At 42.7% G+C, this 23,281-nt stretch overlaps 1 protein-coding gene across 1 annotated transcript in view; it reads left to right on the top strand.

The window, feature by feature from the left end:
* Positions 1-22,070, top strand: part of cwc27 (CWC27 spliceosome associated cyclophilin) — a 57,598-nt gene extending 35,528 nt beyond the window's left edge. The window contains exons 12-14 of the mRNA XM_072658993.1: positions 8,521-8,630; positions 8,864-8,973; positions 21,608-22,070. Coding sequence (XP_072515094.1) covers positions 8,521-8,630; positions 8,864-8,973; positions 21,608-21,770 — 383 coding nt within the window. The 3' untranslated portion in view covers positions 21,771-22,070. The remainder of the gene's footprint in view (positions 1-8,520; positions 8,631-8,863; positions 8,974-21,607) is intronic.
* The last annotated feature ends 1,211 nt before the right edge of the window (positions 22,071-23,281 follow it).

Genomic DNA, 23,281 nt, shown 5'->3' with positions numbered 1-23,281 from the left:
TTTACAAGTGTAAATATCGTTGTTGGGAAACCGAGTTCATATGAGTAATAATTCTGTGGAATAGAAGTGCAACAACAAGTTTGGTGAAAAAAGAGTAACCATAGTTTCTTAATCGTGTGTTACTGCATTAACGCTGACCGCACTTGTCTTAATAATAATTTAAAAAGAGGTAACTGTGTAGACACTGGACAGATGAATAAATTTAATAATAAGAGAAAAGTGTTCAGTTTTTGTAGTTCTCCCATAAAGTCATCAGGCAGACTCCTCCAAAGTACAGTAACAGAGTACAGTTACTCTAGTGTATTCCACACAGCCAACTGCCAGTGTTGAATCAGCGCTATGCTCCGCCCCCATGTTGTCCTGCAAATCTGCCACAAGCATTTCTTTTCTTCACTTTTACTCCATCCATTTCTTAACCTCACCCATTTATTCCGACACTGCAGTTTCTTTTCAACACTCGACCGGACCCTTACGCCAACATGCTGTTGACATTCTTCTAATTCCTGTGGGAAAAGTGGCGCTTTTTAACATTCAGAAGATCTTTAGGAGAAATAAATCAAATGGAAGCGTCTCGACCACGTCATGTTGACTGAGGCTACGATGTGTTTAGAGTCCTATCGTTCAGGGATGAAGGATGAAACGGACCCCCGTCCAATCCTCCGGTCACCACCGAAAGATCCGATTTATATATTTATTTCATTATTGAGGAGAATGAAATTACAGCAGGAGGAATTTGCGTCCGGCGTGTGCTCGTGTTTTGGTTGGACGCCGTCCCCTCCCCTGCCGCCGGACCAGAAGAGGTCACGGGCCGCTTGGAATAGGCATGTTCACCGTGTGCTTGGCAACCTCTGAGAAAATACCAGGGCTAAAACCAAGAGTGTGGGGTGTAAGGGGGGTGGGACTGCTGCTGCTGCTGTTGCTGCTGCTGCTTCAAGAAGAATTTCAATTCAGTCTGTGATATCTTTGCTTATCGAGCGATCTGAAACACAGGGCGGAAAAGGCATCGACTGGGAATGATAAAGCAAAACAGTGAGAAAGAGGCGCTGTTTTGAATGTGCCGTTTTTTTATGGTTATTAGCTCACATTGGTGGTTCTCTTCTGGCATATCCATCACTCTTACATTTTCAACAAAGGAAGAGGACTGGAAGCCCAGACTGTTTTCCATCCAACCACAATCATTTTATTTGAAAGCGACTGGAATAGCTCGGAGCTTCCAGCTCTCGCTTCACTCTAAAAGCGAAAGTTGGCCTCCTCCACAAGCCTATCTCGTCCCTCCCCCTGATCTCAGTGTTTGGTTTTCGAGCCCAGCTTGAAGTCGGCTCTTTCCGCTGCTTGTGTGTACACGGCGTGCGAGTCCAGCTTTGTGTTAGGTCACAAAAGCAAACAGATTCTTGCTCCATACGCTATTAATGGTAACCCGCTTCTTTGGCAACAGTTGCCTTGTTTTAGGAAGAAGCCAATTGTCTCCGCAGTCCTATGTTTACCGTCCCGGCTAAAAGAGACATTTGTACCCTTTTTCTATTTTCTATTTTTTTTTCTCTTTTTTTTCTCGAGTTATTATTTTCGACAGACATCTCTTCAATTTTCAGGACATAAATTATAGTATGTTCGTCTGGTCTGGTTTTCTCTTTCTTGGCATGGCTGTCATGTGTAAGAGCCAAAAATAAGAGACATGCTAAAAATGCTATCCGTTTTTACCCACCCTAAATGATGTGGCAACATTCTTTTTACCACTCAGAGTTATTTATATGGGTTATGCCTCTGTGCATGGGGTGTTTTATTTCAATGGCGCCTTGTCAGTCAAAGCCGTTGATGTGGAAGAAAAATTGTGAAAGACTAATCTTTGAAAAGCATTTGTAAGTGATGCTTTATAAAAAAAAAAAAGAAAAGAAAAGGAAGAAAAAAAAAATCAAGGCAGTTCAGCATATCTGAAGTGTTTGTGTGGGTTCACAGGATTTGTATGCCACTGAGGATTAGCATCTCAATGAAGAGCCTTTTTCCAAAGGGCCTGAAATCAAACTCTTTGCAGTGTGCCAAACCACCATATCTGCTTTTATTTCCTGAAATGATGCTATTATACTTGTCCTGTTATGTCAGTTTTGCGCCCAGCGCTGCGGTTGTTCACCAATACTTGCTATTTTAAATAATATTTATTATTATTATTGTATTGCTATTTTCCTCCATTAATCCAAAACCATTTTGGGATTCAGTATTTGAGGTACTCGGAGTGGCTCAGCGGTCTAATGCGCTACCACGATGGCCTGGGGGTCGCAAGTTCGATTTTGCCATCAGCAGCCGAAGTCCGAGAGAGCACAATGTGCCGTGCTCTCTTCGGGTGGGTAGACAACGATCTCTCCCCTCGTCTTCTTTAAAGCAATGTTGGATGGCACAGTCATCTGTTAGCTGGTGCAATGGAGCTGGGGACCAGATGCTTTCCTCTGAGCGCTTAGGCTGCCTGCCGCTTAGGCTGAAAAGATGGTGGTGACTGGCTTCACATGTATTAGAGAAGACACATGTTGAATTCTTGCCCTCCTTTAGTGGGGAGGCCAACCTCATCCCCAACTCCCCAATACATACCAAAAGTATTGGATGCAGCACCAACCATCATTCCAGAGAACACTTCCACTGCTCCACAGCTCAATGCTGGAGGCTTTATATCCCTCTAGCCCACACCTGGCATTAGGCAGCATGGTGCCATCAGGTTCATGTTTATCTGCTCCAGACAGTCCTATTCTATTTACAGTACTTCTCTACAGGGTGTAGAGTGCATTTGCACATCAGTGTCATCAATAGGTGCAATGTAAAGTAGCTGAATGCATTCTTTAGAAGGGGCGTCCACAAACTAAAACATTTTTATCTCTTTAAAATGAGTATTTAATGTATTTAATTTAATTTATCTAATTTAAGCCTACTCCTTCAAGTTGGGCGTTTACCTTAATCATAGATGACAGCTGGGACTCAGCTCTCATCTATTCTCTTCAAACAGTAGTAATGGCTCAGGCCAACAGGTGTCAACCTCCAGCAGTGGATCTGAGAAGCATTCAGTGCTGGTGCTGATCGATGGGAAGCAGTTAATGCAGCTTTTGATGCTTCAGGGCTCTTTGAAATCTTGCCCTCTTTTTAGAGTCTTTCAGGGAAAAAAAAATGCAGCGATGATTGGCAAGTGGGAAAAAAATAATCCTCCTTCCAAACGATGAGGCGTTTGTCATCCACAACAACCCCCCCGGTTGCCACAACATGAGGTGGTGATTTGTAGCTTTCTCGGGAGCAAGTGACAGGAGAAGGGAGGAATGTTGTTAGAATGGCCGTCAAACTCAAAGATAGTACTTAGCGACAACAGCTGGAGCAGCGGAGGCGAGCTTTTCCTGCAGTATCCTGGGGGCGTCGTCACTCAGCGGCCTGCGAGTCCTGGACACATCGCTTTTTCGCTCCCATAAATCACAGAGAAAAGCCGTTGCACCAGTGTCAAACTTCCTCACAAAAGTGCCCCTCTCGCTCCGCTTAACCCTGTGAGGCTGATCGCAATCACTGCTCAGGAGTTTAGGACCTTTAAAGACTGAACGCCTTGTTAAATAAATAATTGCGCGGTTTCCTGGAGTCTAATGACAGCCATTCAGCCAAGTAACAGCCAAATAACCTGTTTGACTCTTGACTTTTGTTACTTAGTTAAGTTCCATTTAAGTGAAGTCAAGGCTGTTCATTGCAGAATCTGGTAGTACTAGGAAGTACTCTGGCATATGATGCTGTGTGTGTGTGTGTGTGTGTGTGTGTGTATATATAGGTGTGATATATATATATATATATATATATATATATATATATATATATATATATATATATATATATTTTTTTTTTTTTTTTTTTTTTTTTTTTTTTTTTTTTTTGAAAACTGCAAAATACATATAAATTTGATGTTCAGACCCTCACAAAATATAAAAACTGGAAAAAAATAAATAAATGTGTGTGTGTTTTCAAGTTTGTCATCTGACATTTATGCATTGAAATGCTTGTGGTGAGGCTCAGGTTTATGCTCTACAGGAGGACAAACTGTATACATACTAAACATATTAAAAATAGTTATATAAAAAAGTATATTAAATAAATACAAAATAAACACAAAATACTGAATATACAAAGACAGAAGGGATTTGGAGAAATTCATTGATATGTACATTTATGAGACAGGTATGTCTGAGAGTGGAGCTAAATATAAATATGTATGTTTATGTCTTCCTGTTGTATAAAGTGTGTGTGTGTGTGTGTGTGTGTGTGTGTATGTATATATATATATATATATATATATATATATATATATAAATTGAATACTGTAAAAATTATAATAATAATAATACTGAAAAATACATATAAATTTGATGTTCAGACCCTCACAAAATTAAAAAACTGGGGGGGGAAACAATATATATATATTGTTTTTTAATTTTGTGAGGGTCTGAACATCAAATTTATATGTATTTTGTAGTTTTCCATTTTTTTTACAGTATTCAAACCCTTTGTTATGAAACTAAATTTACCTCTGGGAGGCCTTTCATTTCATCATCTTCGAGATAAACTTGATTGGGCATGATGAACCAGAACCAGAACTCTTCCTAGAGCTTTGAAGCATGGTGGTGGCTGCGTTATGCTGTGGGGTGTTTTTCAGCAGGGAGGCAGGGCTGGGTTGGAAAAAAAAAGCTGAATGGAGCAAAATACAGAGATGTTCTTAATGAAAACCTGATCCAGAGCGCTCGTGACCTCAGAATGGGCAAACAAGACACTGACCCTAAGCACACAGCCAAGACAACATAGGAGAGGGTTAGAGACAACTCTGTGAATGTCCTTGAGAGGCCCAGCCAGAGCCCTGACCTGAACCCAACCTATGAATTTCTCATTCAGTAGAAAGTAGGTGAGATCTTGTGAGCTAGTCTGAAGAACACAGCTTGGTTCCAGGTTTCTCCTGGACGCCCCCCAGTCCAGCCAGCACAGCGTGGATGTGCTCAACACCATCAGCAGCAGCAGCGGCTCACCTGACCACCTTAATTACCATCATTAGGCACTGATTTACCACCAAACCAGGTGTTGATCTGAGCAGAACTCTACATAATGCTAGATTCCATGAGGAGAACTTTGGAGATGTTCTAATGAACACAGTGATGAAAAAAAACACGACTTTCTATAGGAATGAATTTGATAAAACGCTAAAATTTAGTGTCTGGGTGCTGGGACAGATGAAAGGTCCCAACGCTGCGCCATAGCCGGGGAGATCCACTGCTCACCCGTACCCTGCCCCGCCACAGGAGAGGCGATGGACACCCGGGACTCAAGCTTGTATCTATACTTGGGCTGGTAACTCGTTTCCAGATATCGGAACCTCAATAAACCCTTAAGATCGGTGAAATCACAACCGTAACTCCGTAACTAAGTAAAAAGCTAACAAAACACAGCATATCGGTCGCTGCCACGGCAACGTAAGCAAATTCTGTTTGCCAGTGATTGAGGGCTGTCAGTCATGCATGTTTATTAGTGTTTTAAGACCACGCCCAGGCCGTTCTCGGAGAGGCCTGATGAGTACGTTCTGCCGATTTTGAGGCTTGTATTATCAGATTTCTGCTTTGAGTTTTAAACACAAGTTCCCAGGGGCTTTTTTGGGGGAAAAGAAGGGTTCTTTAAAAACAATGTTCCTTGTGTAAGCTCAGTTCAGCTTGTTCGGCAGCAGTTCTATAGTTTGTTTAGTTCAGCCACCGTTTGATTGTAGTGTACTGGCGGCTTTACTGTGTAGGCGCTGCCGCAGTGCTCTTCGTTACCATTGCTGATGCTCTTTAGTTAGCACTTTCTCTAAACACTCCTTAAATAGATCACACAAACAGACGGCGATCTCATCGCGAGACGTCGTCTTTCAAAATCTGGCCCAAAGCCGCGATAAACATGCTAGGTGCACGGCTTTCTATAGATTTAAAAGGCAGTGCAGTTTTCAGTCCGTATGGATGTGTTTTAGAAGTCTTCAGCTCATTACTTTTTCTGCTGTCTGTCTATTTTTCTATTAGCTCAGGCCTCAGACTAAACATTTTCAAACACAGCCAACTCCAGCCAGTGGCTTTCAGACTAACACATTCTCTCAATGTTCTCTCTCTCTCTCTCTTTCGCTCTCTCTCTCTTTATGTCTGAGTCTGTCTCGCTCGCTCTCTGCATTGCTGAAAAACAAATTTCCAGCATCTCCTCAGTGTGGTTTTCAGCGTGACATAAATACGAAGAACAAACAAATGTTCCATTTGAGGGAAGTAAGGGGTGGGGGTGGCAGAGCTAGAGCGAAATAAATCAGCCATGCCTGGAGGCTTCAGTGCGTGATGTAGTTTGTTTTGTTCCACCTTGAACGCTTTTGGCTTTGGCTTGGTTCTGTCAAAGTCTCCGTGACCTGGGCGTCCAGGTGAGGCCATTTGGTGCAGGTTAGATGAGAAGCGTAGTGGAAAAAACAGGCAGAAGAGAGAATACTGGGCACGCTCTGTCCAGCCAGTTTGTGACATCAGTGCCAGGGCCGTCTGCATTTGGAGGTTTTTGCACCAGTGCATTAATGCTTCCAGACAGCGGTGTCAACAGAGCTGCCCCGCCATTCCCGACTCTTCCAATTCCAAAAACGAAGCATGTGTAGAATGCACGGTGTTTACATTTCGGGCCCTGTTTTTAAACGCTAAGGTCAGTGCTTCTGGGAGCGAATCTGAGAAGATTTGATATATAAGCATCACCACCTTGATACATACCGAGACTTCTAGAGAGAGGCCCAAGATGGAACCAGAGCTCAAGGACTTGCTGAGTTTGTTATGGCTGCCACTTCTCAGCACTTAATAGAATTAGTTCACTCTGGCCTTGAGTTAAATATTAAAAAATAAATAAATAAAAAAGGAGACCGTGCAGAGGTTGCATCATTTTGGGTCTGATAAAACAGCCTGCTTCTCATTTGTAGCCTCCTAAAATACTGCATCCTGTCAGGCCATGCTTCGTCCCTCACGGCCTGAGCCAGGTTTTATTTGTCTGCAGTGGTTCTGACAGTAACTTGGTCATTTGTTCCGTCTGTTTTCCACTCTCTCTGATCTGGTTTTGATATGTCCCGCCGTAGGATGCTTCTGATATTCCTTAACAGCGCCAATCAGCAGTCTGCTTCTTTTCGTCCAATCCCCAAAGCTGTGCGAGTTGCTTTTCCATTTAAGACCTTCTGCCCAGAGGTATCGTTTCCAAGAGCTCGTGTTTAGCTTCAAGGCTACACCGAAGAATCCGGCACAGGGTTTTTTGGGGGTTTTTTCCCTCGTGTTTTCAAGAAGAGCTTTACATTATTTTGGAAGTCAGCAAGCATTTTCAAGGCACTCCTGAGCCAGTTCTTCTGCAGACCCACAGCCTGCATTCTAGCTGATTTCACTTAGTCAGTAGGCCTGTGCCATTGTATCGCTCCTCATTACAGCAACACTGGCTTTTGTGGAAGTGTACATTCTGCAAATGAGCCAATCGCTAAATGTTCCATTGTGTGCTGTTGGCTTTCTGACCAATTACAGATGTTTGGTCAGTGTGGGGATGAATCAGAGCCTTTACATAATCTATCATAAATATTGTGGGCCAGTCTTTATCCACGTCCAATACATCGATTATGGGAATTGTGGCTAATGCTGATGTCCAATGTTTTTGTACATATCTGCTGATGCATGAACCTTAGAAATTCAAATGTTTGTGGACACCCCTTCTAATGAATGTTTTCAGCTACCCTAAGTTACACCCATTGCTGACTGTAAAGTTCTTCCAATAGAATAAGACTGGAGCAGATCAGCATGAACCTGTTGGCACCATGACTTATGCCAGGTATGGGCTAGAGGGAGCACCCAGTATGGAGCAGTGTAGCTGACGTGAAATTTTGGTGCTCCTGTCAGATAGATGTAGTGAGCAAGTGTCCAGGCTAAGCTTTACATTTGCAGGAAGTCATTTGGGCTTGGACGCATACATTTTGTCTCTAGCACTGATGAGGGTCTCCGGGCCTAACGTTTTGGCAGTGACAAAGAGGTTATTCTTGGACTAAAGCAGCCCACTGGAGCGGTCTTCTTCATTAAAGTATATTGTAACAGACTTTTAATGTATTTCATTGCAATGTTCTTATGATGGCAGTATATCAAGCTGTGGAATGTTTTTGCTGTATTTGCATTGGAATTCTTTGTTATGGTCAGTTTGGTAAAGAGTTCAGGTTCATGGTCCATGGATTCATGCTGTTGGCACCAAATTCAGACCCCACCATCTGTAAACGTCAGCATTAATCAAGGTTCATTAGACCTGGTTCTGTAACTCCGGTCTTGAACTGTCCGGTGTTGATGAGCTTTTGTCCACTGCAGCCTCAGCTTTTTCTTCTTGGCTGATGGGAATAAGACTTGACGCTTTGGTAGCTCATCTGCCTCATGGTTGGACATATTGTTGAGCATTCCTGGAGGGTTTTCTACTCATCAAAGTTGTACAAAGTTTCTTAATGTCTAATGTTTTGCTTTTGTGTTAAAGGTGAGAAAAAGCCAGCCAATGAGGCTGTGGCCGAGTACATGGAGGGCAAGAAGAAGTATGAAGAAATGAGGAAGCAGAAACTGAAGAAAGGCTCCAATCGTGAGGCACAGGTCAGTCATTTAAAACGTATTTGTTCATTTTATAGTAGACTGATGCACTAGCCTCAGACTGTTCTAGCACTATTGTCCCCAGTTACCTTCTTACTACAGTGGAAACAGCATCTCTGACACTGTTCTGGTCCACTGTTTTCTATAAACGTGGACCAGAAATCCTGTGCCTGTTAAAGCGCTGATGCCTAAACTGTGTGACCAACCATGTGATCTCCATCTCTTCTGTTTTGAAGACACTCGCTCTTCTGGACCGCTTTAAATCCAAGCTGTCGTCGGCCATCTCTGAGGCCCCCGAGACCCCTGAAGACATGGAGGAACTGGGAGAAGATGATGATAAAGGATGGTGAGCAACTTCTATTTGACTTTCATTTGTTTGCTTATTTCGTCCAGGGATTGTGTTGTTAAGACTGAAGCTTAGTTTCCAGGAGAGGCCTGTTAACACAGTGCTCACACAGTCCAAATGTGCAGCCCGACTACAAAGCTCATCCACAGTCATCCAGAGTTAACCCTTAAGAGTAGAGTTCAAACTTTTATTAAAGTAACCTGCTTTATTGTTGTCATCATACTTCTACACTTGTACAGTACAATGAAATTCGGTGCCCCTGAAGCAAGAGAAACGATTAAAGTCCTTGCTCAAATGCCCAGCAGTTGCAGCTTACCTGCGACCAATAAGTGATCCCAGTGCTCCAACTACTGAGCACTATCCCCAGGGCTCAAGTGGCTCAGCAGTCTAATGCACTGCCGCTATTCGCCGCTGGGAGTCGCAAGTTTGAATCCCTACCCATGCCATTTTGCTATCAGCGGCCAGAGTCCGAAAAAAGCACAATTGGCCATGCTCTCTTCTGGTGGGTAAATGTCACTCTCTCCTCTGATCACTCCTAAGTGGTGTTGGCTGGCACAGGCACCTGTTCGTTGTTGCGGTGAGGCTGGGGACCCAACACTTTCCTCAGAGTGTTGGTGGCAGTTCGGAAAGAGGTGGCTGGCTTCAAATGTATTGGAGGAGACATGTTAAGTCTCTCCTAGTGTCAGGAGCATGGCTAGTGCTAGGGGGAGCTACAAATGGGTGGGTTAATTTGCCGTGACAAATTGGGAGAAAAAGGGAAAAATGAAATTTGAAAAAAAGTTTTTGATAAAAATGGGAATCAAATCCAGGCCACACCGGTAAAAGCACAGTATGTAGTATGTAATTGTATAATTGTTATTTATGTATGTAATTATTCATTTAATTATTTAGTAATTGAATATGTATTTTATGATTATGCATCAACTAGGGCTATGTATAGGCAGGAATGTGGCGATGATGCGTATCACAATACAGGGGTTACAGTTCAGTATATTGTGATGCTGTAAGTAAGACAGTTAATCATGATTTTTAAACCAAATAAAAAAAACTGTCAGTATAAAGAATATCATCATGGGCAAAAAATCTATAAGAGTTAAAGAACTTTGTATCCAGTCAGAGCCGTGGGATCTGAAGCCAGAGTACTACACTGCTATCTAGCGGCCTGGGTTTAAGCACAGCACTAAATGAGCCACTGTCTCGATCTTTGCCACCTATCTTTGCATATAAACTATTAATAAAACATGTATACTGAGTTTTTAAGAATCAGTAAATTATTACAAAACATAATATTGGAATATAATACTTTGATATAGTGATATTTTCTAATGTCTTTGAGTCATCACTGACAAACTGTGACCACTAACGGTTCAATTTCCAAAACACAGAGGCCATACAGTGGCCCTACAGTACATTTCACACTATTGAAATGTAACGGATTCATGAATTTGCAATTGTCTGTGATAAAAATGTATATTCAATAATTCATGCCTCATGGATTTCTGCTGCTACACGGCTACTGTTCCACGCGAGGTTGTAATATCTATTTATTTGGACTAGCATGGTGAAATGCTCTCATTTCAACTCGATCCACACCGGGCCCAGCTGCATGTCTTAAGCTTGCCTATTCCTACCCCCCCTCTCTCTCCGTTTCTGTCTCTCTCACTCATTCTCTCTCTCGCTCTCTCTCCCTCTCTCTCCCTCTCTCTCCCTCTCTCTCCCTCTCTCTCCCTCTCTCTCCCTCTCTCTCTCTCTTTCTCTCTCTTTCTCTCTCTTTCTCTCGCCAAGTAGCTGGTTTGGCTCCAGGCAGCACTGACACCATTTAAACAGTATGTGCTGTTTGTTTTTGCTGTGCACTTGTGGAGAAGTCGTTCTCTCAGCTGACTTAACTGAGTAAATAGGCGGGCAGCAGACCGAGGGTCCAGATGGAGCGCGTCACACCCAGAGTGGCCCGGTCCGAGTGTCTGCAGTAGTATGTGTGCGTGTGTGTCTGTGTGAACCTGATGCTGCCTACTCTCGCTCGCTCGCTCTCACTCATTTATTGTCTTTCTCTCTTAGTGTCTCTCCTTCTCTCTTTCAGGCTCTCTTTCTGTAGGGCCCTCGCTCTCTCTCTCTCCCTCTCCCTCTCCCTCTCCCTCTCTCTCACTCATTTTTGTCCCGTAGTCTCTCTCGCTTTCAGTTGCTTGCTGTCCCTGCTTCTGTAGGAATGTTGCTAACTTTCTCTCTCCTTATGCCTCTCTGTCTCTCTCACTCCTTATGCCTCTCTGTCTCTCTCACTCCCTATATCTGTCTCTCTCTCACTCCTTATGCCTCTCTGTCTCTCTCACTCCTTATGCCTCTCTGTCTCTCTCTCTGTCTCTCACTCCTTATGCCTCTCTGTCTCTCTCACTCCCTATATCTGTCTCTCTCTCACTCCTTATGCCTCTCTGTCTCTCTCTCTGTCTCTCACTCCTTATGCCTCTCTGTCTCTCTCACTCCCTATATCTGTCTCTCTCTCACTCCTTATGCCTCTCTGTCGCTCTCTCTCACTCCTTATGCCTCTCTGTCTCTCTCTCTCACTCCTTATGCCTCTTTGTCTCTCTCACTCCCTATATCGGTCTCTCTCTCACTCCTTATGCCTCTCTGTCTCTCTCACTCCCTATATCGGTCTCTCTCTCACTCCTTATGCCTCTCTGTCTCTCTCACTCCCTATATCTGTCTCTCTCTCACTCCTTATGCCTCTCTGTCTCTCTCACACTCCTTATGCCTCTCTGTCTCTCTCTCACTCCTTATGCCTCTTTGTCTCTCTCACTCCCTATATCGGTCTCTCTCTCACTCCTTATGCCTCTCTGTCTCTCTCACTCCCTATATCGGTCTCTCTCTCACTCCTTATGCCTCTCTGTCTCTCTCACTCCCTATATCTGTCTCTCTCTCACTCCTTATGCCTCTCTGTCTCTCTCACTCCCTATATCTGTGAGTCTCGCTCACTAATTGTGTTTCTCTCTCCCAATATCTCTCTCACTCAGCCTCTCTCACTCAGCCTCTGTCTCTCTGCCCGTCTTGTTCATCTCTCTCATTCATGTCTTTTTCTCTCTCTCTCTCTCTCTCTCTCTCTCGCACTCCCTATATTTCTCTTCCTCTGTCTTTCTCTTATTTTCTGGTCTCCCTTTCTCTCTCTCTCTCTCTCTCTCTCTCTCTCTCTCTCTCTCTCTCTCTCTCTCACACTCACGCACACACACACACACACACACACACACACACACACACATTTCATGTCTGTCAGTCTCTCTGTGCATGCGTTCAACCACCCCTTCCATTTTTTTTTTCGCTCTCTCTCCCCCTCTCTCAACCCCCCCCCCTCTCTTTAACAGACACGTGCTGGTTTGACTGGCGCAGTGCTAATGAACTTCCACACTGTTTGTTTTCATAGTATCACCTACTCCTGTGGCTGCTGCGCGTCCTGTCTGACTGTGTGTGTGTGTGTGTGTGTATGTGTATGTTGAGCGGCAGAGAGCAGCCGTCTCTCTCTACTCTCTCCTGCATACCTTCCCGTCCCTCCGCCTGCTACTACACAGGACGACAAAGACAAAAATGAAATAATTACTGTGTCAGAGCAGCAAGAGGACAGTAAATCACATCCACACACACACACTCTCTCTCATACACACACACTCATACACACGCTGAGCAAATATTGAGTCTGCTGGGTCTCATTTCACACTTGGTTAAATATTAAGACTAAATACTGCATATGTTTTGCTGTTCTAGAGCCGCTCTGATGCGAGGGGATAGAGTTTCAGCGAAAGGAGGTGGGAAGGGAAAAGTAGCTAAATGCTGAAGTAGAAACAAAGCTAAACAACATGTACTGAACTGCTCCTGCACAGTAGACTGAAGCTGATGCACTGCGTCCAAATGTTTGTGGACACCCCTTCTAATGAATGCATTCAGCTACTTAAAGTTACACCCATTGCTGACACAGATGCAAGCACACACACACACACAGCTTGTCTAGTATCTGTAGAGAAGTACTGCCAATAGAATAGGACTTTCTGGAGCAGATAAACATGAACCTATTGGCACCATGCTGCCTAATGCCAGGCGTGGGCTAGTGGGGTATAAAGCCCCCCAGCATTGAGCTGAAATGATGGTTGGTGCTCCATCCAGTACTTTTGGGATGAGTTGGGGAGTTGGAAAGGATAAGGTAGGTTGGTGATCATCCAACATCCTGACCTCACTAACACAATCAAATTCTCACAGTAGTGCTTCAGAAACTAGTAGAATGCCTTCTTCCCAGCAGAGACAGTTACTCCAGTCATCATCTCAGGCCTTTGCTATCTTAAATTAGGACTATGGACAGTTTTACGTATAAAGAACAGAAAACTGTTCTCTTCCAAGCACTTAGATAAGTTAGCTAGCAGGCTAAACACCCCAGCACAGGCCGTATTCTAGCTGAATGAGGCTCAAATCACACGGTTTAGAGGATTAAGCCTATCTGAGAGCGCAAAGTCAAGTGAATGGTCTAAGGAGTGCTTTTTGACTTCAGTTGTTTTCAGGCTGTCTGAGTACACCGGTTCATCCAGGTTTGCTTGTCTTTCATTCAAACTTGTGTTTTTTTGTTTTTTCACCACCTGTTTTCAGCATTGAGCACCCTATGCAGCTTCATGTCTCTGTATGCAGAGCTTTTAGAAGGCAGCAGGTTATAGAAAGGTTTGCGCGCACACACACACACACAGTGTGTCTACAGTATCAAAGGCATTTTTTTAATTTGATTAACTCCTCAGCTGTCTCACAAACAGCCGTTTCCGAGAGTCGCCGGTTTATTTCCAAAGCCGCGCTGAGCCCAGTGCCTCTCTCAGAACCCTCCTGGTATTTCCAGAAGATTACGGGAAGCAGGCTGGCAAATCATTCCTGCGTTGTCAGTCGCAGTTAAAACATATAGCTTTCGTGGTTGGACTGGCTTGCTTTTCTGAGTCCTGCCTAACTATATGGCCAATCCATAGATACAGTCCATTGAACGTCCTGGCTATCTTCTAAACCAGTGGAAGTATTTGAAGTAGCTTTGCGGCTTAGAGTTTGGATTGAAGTCCATTTATGTGCGTAGTGCAATGGCTTCTGGGCTGTTTGGAAGAAGTCTGCTTTTGTCATTTCTCCTTAAAGAGAAACAAACAGAGGCCACTTTATGTTTTCCTTGTTTTCCTTGTTTTTAATGTGTTTATATGTTTTTAATGGAAGCTAACATTTTAATTTACTCGGATAAGTCTCATTTGAACTCTTTCAAGACTGTTTTATCTCAGTAGTGGCAACACCTTGAATTGCCGTTAAACACTGAATGAATTGCCACAATGAATCAACCCAGAGTGTAAATGCTTGATTGTTCCTGTAAAAGTCCTCTTAAAGCAACACTATGCAATATCTACCTTAAAATAACAGCTTCAAAATCGTTGTGATGCTCCAATGACCTGTGATGGGGAGAGTGAAATATTATACTCTTAACACGAGATGAATAATATACAGTACTTATACAATCAACTTTCACATTTCAGCTACAAATCAGAATTCCAGCCTCTGCGCTCATTGCATTCACTTTTGGCCAAATTGTCAGAAATGTGAAGTAAAGAGGTTAAATACACTATATGTCCATGTTAGTTGATACCTCTTCTAATAAATGCATTCAGCTACTTTAAGTAGCTCTCATTGCTGACACAGATGTGCAAATGCACACGCACTGTAGATAGGAGACTATTCTGTAGAATAGGACTCTGGAGCCGATAACCATGAACCTGATGGCACCAGGTGTGGGCTATAAATCCCCCAGCATTGAGCTGTGGAGCAGTGGAACTGTGTTCTCTGGAAGGATGGGTGGTGCTCCATTCAATACTTTTGTTGGGATGAGCTGGGGAGTTTGGGATGAGGTGGTGTGGTGATCATCCAACATCCTGACCTCACAAACACTCTTGTTGCTAAATGCAATCAGAGCAAGCAATGCTCCAGAACCTAATGGAAACTAAGGGTTTCAGAAGAGACTATTGATAAGGTGTCCCAATAATTTTGTCCTTTTAGTTTATTATTAAAAATGTTTTTTTTTTTTTTACTTGGAACAACAGTAGGATGTTTTAAGGTTTCTATAAAGAACCATCTAAAAGAGTTTTTCTATCGTAGAGGAGAACCATTTAACCAGTCAATGGACTGTAAGTGTCCCGATGGTTGGTTTGGGTTTATGTAGAACTAAAAACACCCTGAACCCCTATTTAAGAGTTTAGGACTGTACAATATTTTGTATATTGAGAATTGGCATTATGTTGATAATGATCAAGATCACTGAATATCTTTATTTGTATATTTTATTGTAAGCTGAGAGCTCCCCAACTGGTCTCCATCCTTCCAGACGGGATTTGTGTGTGTTGATAATTAAGGCATTCAGGGATCAAATAATAGAGCCGGATTTAGTCGTCCATCGCCATCCTTCCCCAGCGTCTACAGTGCAAACCACAGCAGGGAAATGAACCTTGACACTATGAGCGTTTGCCTCACATTCTCCTTGGCATCAAAGAACCTCAAACCTCGGCCTAAAATATACCCACTCTGGCTCTCAAACCAGCACCATGTGTGTGTGCAAGAGAGAGAGAGTCTGGAAGAGAGCGAGAGAGAGAAAAAAACCCCTCAGTGTCTGAGTGCACTTTTTAGAATAACAAAACCTGTGCTTTCTATCACTTACTTCATCCTGGAGGTAGACCGGCGGCGCAGTCTCAAGGCCCCCAGTCTCAGGGGTGGTGGTGGTGGTGGACCCCCTCACCAGGGAGACAGTTTTGAGGGCTCGGGGGGATAGTGGAGACGGGGGCCCCCCTGGAGCAGAGCAGGGGAGAAAAAACAGCAAGAGGGAAGTCTGTACCACTCTCTGAACGCCTGGTGCACCCCATGAACGGAACATGGGTTACAACAGGTCAGACACTGGAAGTCAAGTCTGGGCCAGAAGTGTAAACTATTCCATCTGTGTCTGTATCTACAAACCGCCCCCCACCCCACACCCCCCCTCCCTTTCACCCAGGAGTCGAGGCCCCCTCCTGCCTCTCTCGTCTTTCTTTTTCTTTTTGCGAAAGCACAAGGCAAATAAATCCAGGAAAAAGGCTTCCGAAGGTCTGTGCATCATGCCTCTCCGATAAGCACCCCCCTCCTTTAAAAAAAAAAAAAAAAAACATACGAAGAATGGGATTCCTGCACAGGCCATAACTCCAGGCGAGGAGGCTGGCGGGCTGTCATCACTGAGACTGCTAGACAAATTATCAGAGCCGTCCGCCTCGCGCCACAGGAGTCCTTCTGGGCCTTCCAGATAATAGCCATGACATTCTAGATGAGCTGACACAGATCCTATACGTTTCAAATGGATGCGAAAGCATTGCACATGCATATATATATATATATATATATATATATATATATATATATATATATATATATATATATTAAAATTGATGATCTTAGTGAATCAGCAGTTTAGACTGTCCTGCCACTCTCACTTACAGTGAGAAACGAGGCCTGATGGGCACAGCCTTTTATATGCATTTTTTACCACATGGTGTTTTTATATGCAGTCCTGTGCAAAAGTCCCAGGCAGTCGTAAAAATTACTGATCTCAGTTTATCTCAGCAGTAGATGTGTTTGCCTGTAAAACGCAGAATAACTGAACTCCAGCCACTGTATGATCTGCTCAGTTCCACCGGCAGCTCACCTGATTGACTTTACTGAAGCACTGATTAGATAAGCAAGCACTCTAAGCAAAAATACTTCTGTTTATTTCTGAAAGGGTTTTTTTGACAATAGTGGAACACTATTCACTGTTAATAATAACGGTGCTGTATAATAAAGGGTTCTTTGAGCGATTGCATAGAAGAACCATCTTTGTAACTGAATGTAAAGGGTCTTCATCTTTATTACAGACATAGAACCATAGAACCAAGAGTTGATACATCCAGAGCCTAGTTTACCTAGTCCCTCATTATTCTATGGTATTGCTCAATAAAAAAAAATATATATATATAAAATATAAAAATATAAAAAATATATATTTTTATTTTTAAAAGAACTAGTTTCTTTTTTTAAAGAACTATTAAAACTTTTTTTTTATTGAAGCTTAATAGAGAGGAAGATGTATGGTTCTGTACACTCATAAAAGTAATGCTTCAAAGGGTTCTTTGAGCTTTTGGTTCCATAAAGTAGGATTGTTTATCTCTGTTACAAACATGGTTCTTTATGAAACCAAATGTGGTTCTTCTATATATCAATAAGATTAATGGAGCCATTTTTAAAGTGTCAACAAAGAACCATCTATAAGAGATTTTCTATCACAGAACTTTTCAACTAGCAAAAGGGCCATTCAAGCATCCAGATGTCTTTCGGAGTTGTCAGAGTTCTATGTATAACTGAAGAAGAACCTCTTTTCTAAGAGTGTAGGACTGCTCAATATGTTGTTTATTGTTATTGTTATGATGGTGATGATGATGGTCAATATCACTGAACACTAAGCAATCCGTACATGTGTTGATTGTAAGCCTTGAGCATCCTAGCTGTAACTGCAGCCACTGTACGGAGTTGTTCAGTTCCACCAGCAGCTCACCTGATTTACTTTAATGGAGGACTGATTAGATAGACTAGGTGTTGGATGGAAACTGGGGATACTGGCCTACCTCCAGGAGAGCTTTGGAAATGGTTATGCTAAAAGATTTGCAGATGCTTCTTTGAGTGATGCCATGTTAAGAACCTTTAAATTGGTAAAGACTATTAAAAAGGGGTTCAGGGGTTCTTTAGTACTATGTAGAACCATGAAATGCTTCTTCGGTTGGTTAAATGGTTCTTTTCTTTGCTGCAAGAACGTATATAGATTGTTCTAGATAGTTTTTTCATAGACTCGTATAGTTGGTTCTTTATTGAAACTTAAATGGTTCTGTATAATAAAGGTGCTGCAAATTGTTTTTGAGCAATGTTGTAGAAGAACCGCTTTTGTTCCCATAAAGAACCATGTTTGTAATAGAGTTGTGTAAGTGAAGGCTTCCTAGTTTCTCTTCATCCCATAGTTAGTCCTTTTGAATCTGAACGAACAATACAAATGGTTCTATGAGAAAAGGTTCGATACACTCTTATAGATGTATGAAAGAACCACTTTTGGTTCCATTAAGTAAAAAAAAAAACTTTTTGGTCCTATAAACTCTCTGATTGCTTAATTCCAGTGCATTACGTAATTACTAATCTAAAAGTGACAGCTATAATAAGTACATAGGCAAAGCATGCATGCGCTCCAAATGACCAACAGCCCTCAGACACCCTCACTGTGTGCAAAAGGCTTGCACATATTTGCAGACACACTAATGTATGTTTTTTTTTTTTTTTGGCTGATTCCAGAGGGTTCTGTGATTGCTCAAAAAGAACTATATGTTGGATTACTCACCAATGAGAGACAGGCTCCTAAACCTGCTTCGGTTCTCAGCCCCCTTCACGTGTTTTTCTTAAGTCAGACAACCGGACCCAATTTAAAAATCCTCCAGCAGCTGCTTCGGTTACCTCTGACACACTTCTGTGCAACCACCAAGACCAAAGCAGCACCATAGTATATGAATGCTCAAAAGTGTTATGAATTGCATGGTTGGAGCTACTTTGACTGAAACATAACGTCACATCTGGTGCCTGCAGACCTGCAGACATCTTTTCTGTGTTACCTGGTGTAGACTTGCATTCTTTAAAGGAGCTCATCATCAGAATGGCTGTAGCAAGTAGCAAGATACTGCAGTTTCACTGGAGGGGGATTATAATGGCAGCTGCAGTTGAATGTGAAACTTTGAGCACCCTTGGCCAAATTATATAGTAGAAAGTGTCTGTAGCTAATCAGACATACAATAATGATGCTTTTCAGCAAACCCTAATGTGCAGTTGCTCGGTCTTTCATAACATACAACCACTAATTAACATCAGCAATGCTCCGATCCCCCCCCCATCTGGTCTGTTCACACCAAGTACGAAAAAATGGGTGCACTATTTAACATAAGCACTTTGTAAACTGGTAGAAACTCCATAGGTGTTGTCTCGCACCGATGCCATTTTTCTAACTGACGCCGATGCAACATCATGCCCGCACCGCATACCCGGCTCCAACACACCAACCCACAGACGCCAGTGACGGCCAGCACCACAGCGAAGCGATGTGGAGAGAGAGCAAGACTCTCTCTGTGTGCTCTCTCGGGGCCTCAGCTGCCGATGGCTAGCAGCATGACCGGGATTCGAACCAGCGATCATCTGATCATAGTGACAGCGCCTTAGTCCGCTGGACCACTCGGGGCCCCAAAACTCCATAGGTCTTAAATTTCTATTCTTTCTCTGCTCCCTGTCCGCCTCTGCCCTCTTTAATTTCCCTCCTCCACACAAGTGCTCATTAGCGAGGGAAGCTACAGTTTGTGGTTCTTTGTGGGCATAAACAAATTTTACAAAACAGCTACTTAAAGTGTCTGTAAACTGCTCACCATCATTCTCTCTGCTCCACCATATATTTCCTTTAACCTCCATATTTATATAGTCAGCGTGTTGCTGATCATCATATATGCTTTTAAGGTTCTGCTAGGAACAAGATGGGCTCCACTGCCGACGTCTTGATGCTCATTTGTTTGGTCTGCAACCATGACCATGGACCTCTGATTGGTCAGCATGGTTTCAACCCATTTGTAAAACTCCGAAAATAGAGCAGGCTCTCACTGAAAATGTCCGCAGCATCACAGTCTGTCAGTTTCGGACTTGTGTGAAAGACCAAAATACGGGTGTTCATTTTTAAAACTTGACATGAATGTAATGTTTTTTTTAATCACAAACTCTGGTGCTGCGTTATCCGGACAGTTGTCGCGGTTTCTGGGCCTTTTCCAAAATGTCATATGTTGCACACACACAGCTGTGGGTGACCGAAGGTCTCAAAGTCTGGTGTCCTTTGATTTCTGAGAAACAAACTGTGACACATTCAGTCACATTCAAAGCATCCCACAGACAAGACAGCATTCAGTGACTTAAGAGCAGAGAAATGAAGCCTTTCCATGGCGGCATCCTTGGCTTTGAGACGCAGCTTCAGAGAGGACCTTCATTTTCAGAATGGTAGGAATATTTGACAGATGTGTCTGCAGAGAGCCACTGACACACTGGCTCGACTCCACTGCACTTACCTTCACTTGTCTGCTTTGCCTGGTATTTGTTTTTTTTTTTGTTTGTGTGTGAGACCATGCCTGGACTGTGTCTTGTTTTGGCTTTTGCATTATGGGTAAATTATCTATAGGAAGCATTTTTCATGTGTTTTTCTCAACACGAGTCCGTATGAAGCACCAGTGGCCTCTTTGTGGTGCTTGGTTGGAAGAATGTAAATCTCTGCATTTTTTTTTTCCAGTGGCTCTGTATTGTCCTCCTGGCCGTGGAATGCCAGACCTGTGAATAAGAGAGGGTTATCTGGGAAATGAAAGACAGATGAGCATCTGTTGTCTGACTGAGGCTCCAGTCGGGGTCACCCTACTGCCTCCGTCCTGCAGAAGGAAACAGCAAAAACTCCTTTTAGCCAACCAAAGCAGTGCTTTCCTGGACTGCGGCTGCATGGGCAGTATAGGCTGTATGCTCAAAAACATACCTGTATAATTTAGAAATCCAATATTCCGGGATTTGAGGTTGGAGATGACTTGAATAGTGACTTGTTGCTTTTTTACTGGCTGAGTCATGTTGAGTACATTTCTGATGTGCGTTTACTTCATTTCTTTGAAGAGATGCTTTTGAAGAACCTCTTTTAGTTTCAGAAACGGCCTTTAAGTAGGGATGTCGCAGTGCTATTTTGAGCATCAGCCGATATCGACATTTCTGATATTTCATCTTTAAACACTACTAAGCTTTAATGGTGTAGAATTTATGAACAGTTTAGTGCAAATGCACACACAGCTTGTCTAGAGTCTGTAGAGAGGTACTGCCAATAGATTAGGACTCTCTGGAGCAGATAAATATGAACCTGTTGGCCCCATGTCTAATGTCAGACCTCGGCTAGAGGGGTATAAAGCCCCCAGCATTGAGTTGTGAAGCAGTAGAACGGTGTTCTCTGGAATGATGGTGCTCCAGACAATACTTTAAAGATGAGTTGTGGATGATGGGGTGGTGATCATCCAACATTATGATCTCACTAGCACTTTTGTTGCTGAATACAATCAAATTCTCCCAGCAATGCTCCAAATTCTAGTAGAAGGCCTTCCCTGGACAGTCAAAAAGCAGGACAGACCTAGGATGATACCTATGATTTTGGAAGAACCATTGAATGGGCAGGTTTCTGTACAGTGTACATCTAGGTTAAGGAACCTTTATTAATAGGAATGCCCCAACTTAGTCCACTGTTTGAGGAATGGCAAATAGAGGGATAATGAATGTACATTAGTCCTGCATGAAAATCTAAGCAAATTTGAATGGACTAAACACTCGTGTTTACCTGTACTCTGCATAAATGAACCAGCTGGTATTTATGGAGATTTTTTACATGAAGTTCTGCTCTAAACCATTCCAGACGAAAATCCTTGTACTGATAACTCAAAGCCTGGTGATTTAGCGGGCTGGGTGCAGCATGTTGCTGTTCTTTTGAACTGGGCTCTGTTTCCTCGTTTTGATTTAGGATGGCCCATGTACTGCAGTTTGATGAGCAAACCAGAAAGGTGAAGGATGCCAACATGCAGGACGAAGACACGTTTGAGATCTATGACCCACGCAACCCCGTCAACAAGCGCAGACGAGAGGAAAGCAAGAAGCTGCTGAAGGAGAAGAAGGCCAAGAGGTGAGGCCGAAGCTAGAGCTTTGTTCCTCTGTCTCAGTGACTGTCTCTCGCCAGTGATCATCTCCTGCTGCCTTAACCTGGCTCTCCGTCTCTTTGGGATGAACTGCGACTCTGGATCTTGCTTAGCATCAAGGACACGTCTTTGGGTAAGAAATGACTAATGTGAAGTGTTTCAAACAGGAGGGCCTGTGAACAGCCTTTCTTAAGACATGTTGTACAGGAGAGTCCTCTCTAAGTGAGAATCTAAGTCAGTCGCACCAATAAAGGTTAATAATGCTGTTAATAAATGACACTTTTTTAATGACTGCATCTCTGTTGAGGTTGTATCATTTTGTGAAGTCTGTACCATGGTAAAATCAATGCTTCTAAAATGTAAAACAAGACCAAAAACAAAGGAGAACACAGCTTGCCCTCGCACTCTAAAAGGAGGGTCAGACATCCTGATTAACTGGGTATGAACATGCATGTAGGAATCGGAAGAACTTTTAATAAGTATCCCTTTGTAAACTGTGTCTTTAGCACTCTCTTTCAGTTCTGTTAATGACAGGCCTCATGGTAAATATCACTGCTGTCCAATGAAAAATATGTCTCCATTTTTGTCAGTTTTTACTTTTCTCCATCCTTTAAACCCTGTAGCTGCTCTGTACACTTTGTAAATAATTCTGAATGAATGGACCAATAAAAATGCTCTACAATTAACTGGAATAAGATCTTTTTACGTTGACTTCCCTTGAAAAGTTCTGAAGCTTTTTTCCTTTCTCCTGTAAAGTTGCTGTTTTGGAGATACAAGGTTTTACATTGGACAGCAATGATATGGTAACTTGGTCTCCTCAGACGTGGTAGTATGCCATACACCTGCATATCGTCACTGTCAATTTCCAATATGGTGAACTTTACAGGCGATGCAATATACCTACTAAACTTTAAGTCATTTTGGAGCATTTCTATTGGTCTATTCATCTTGAATTTTTTACACAACTACCAGATTAAATTTGTAAACAATTTTGTTCCTGACAGTGATTTCATGCTAAGGTTTTTACAACACAATCAGCCCATAGTTGGACTTTCTGTTGGGATTTAGAATGTTTTAATGTTTAATAATTTTTCTTTATCAAATGTGAATAAGCTAAAATAATGACTGTTCATTAGCCAGATTAGGAGGTGTGTAACATGAGTGATCATTCTGCAGTAGGTTGTTGATTGGGGTCTGGTTGGCAAACTGAGTTCAAACAATCATTCAATCATGCTACACTGACTGTAATGGGGAGAATGGCGTCTGTCAGTGCCACTCCAGGCCAGAACACTTGTAATACATTATGGAGCTGCATGAGACCTTTCTCCAGAACTGTGTAACACTGCGTCATATTAGTGTAAAATCCTGTGATATTACTCTGCTGCCTCAGTCCACATGCTTCTTTACTGTCACTCCATCAGCGTGTCAACAGATCAATGACGGGGTGCTCAAAGTGCAGTTTATATTTAGAACAGTGGCGCAAAACTGAATTACCCTCCATG

This window comes from Salminus brasiliensis, chromosome 16 (genome assembly GCF_030463535.1).
Source record: "Salminus brasiliensis chromosome 16, fSalBra1.hap2, whole genome shotgun sequence".
Lineage (NCBI taxonomy): Eukaryota > Metazoa > Chordata > Actinopteri > Characiformes > Bryconidae > Salminus > Salminus brasiliensis.
This window is presented reverse-complemented; position numbering and strand designations above follow the sequence as displayed.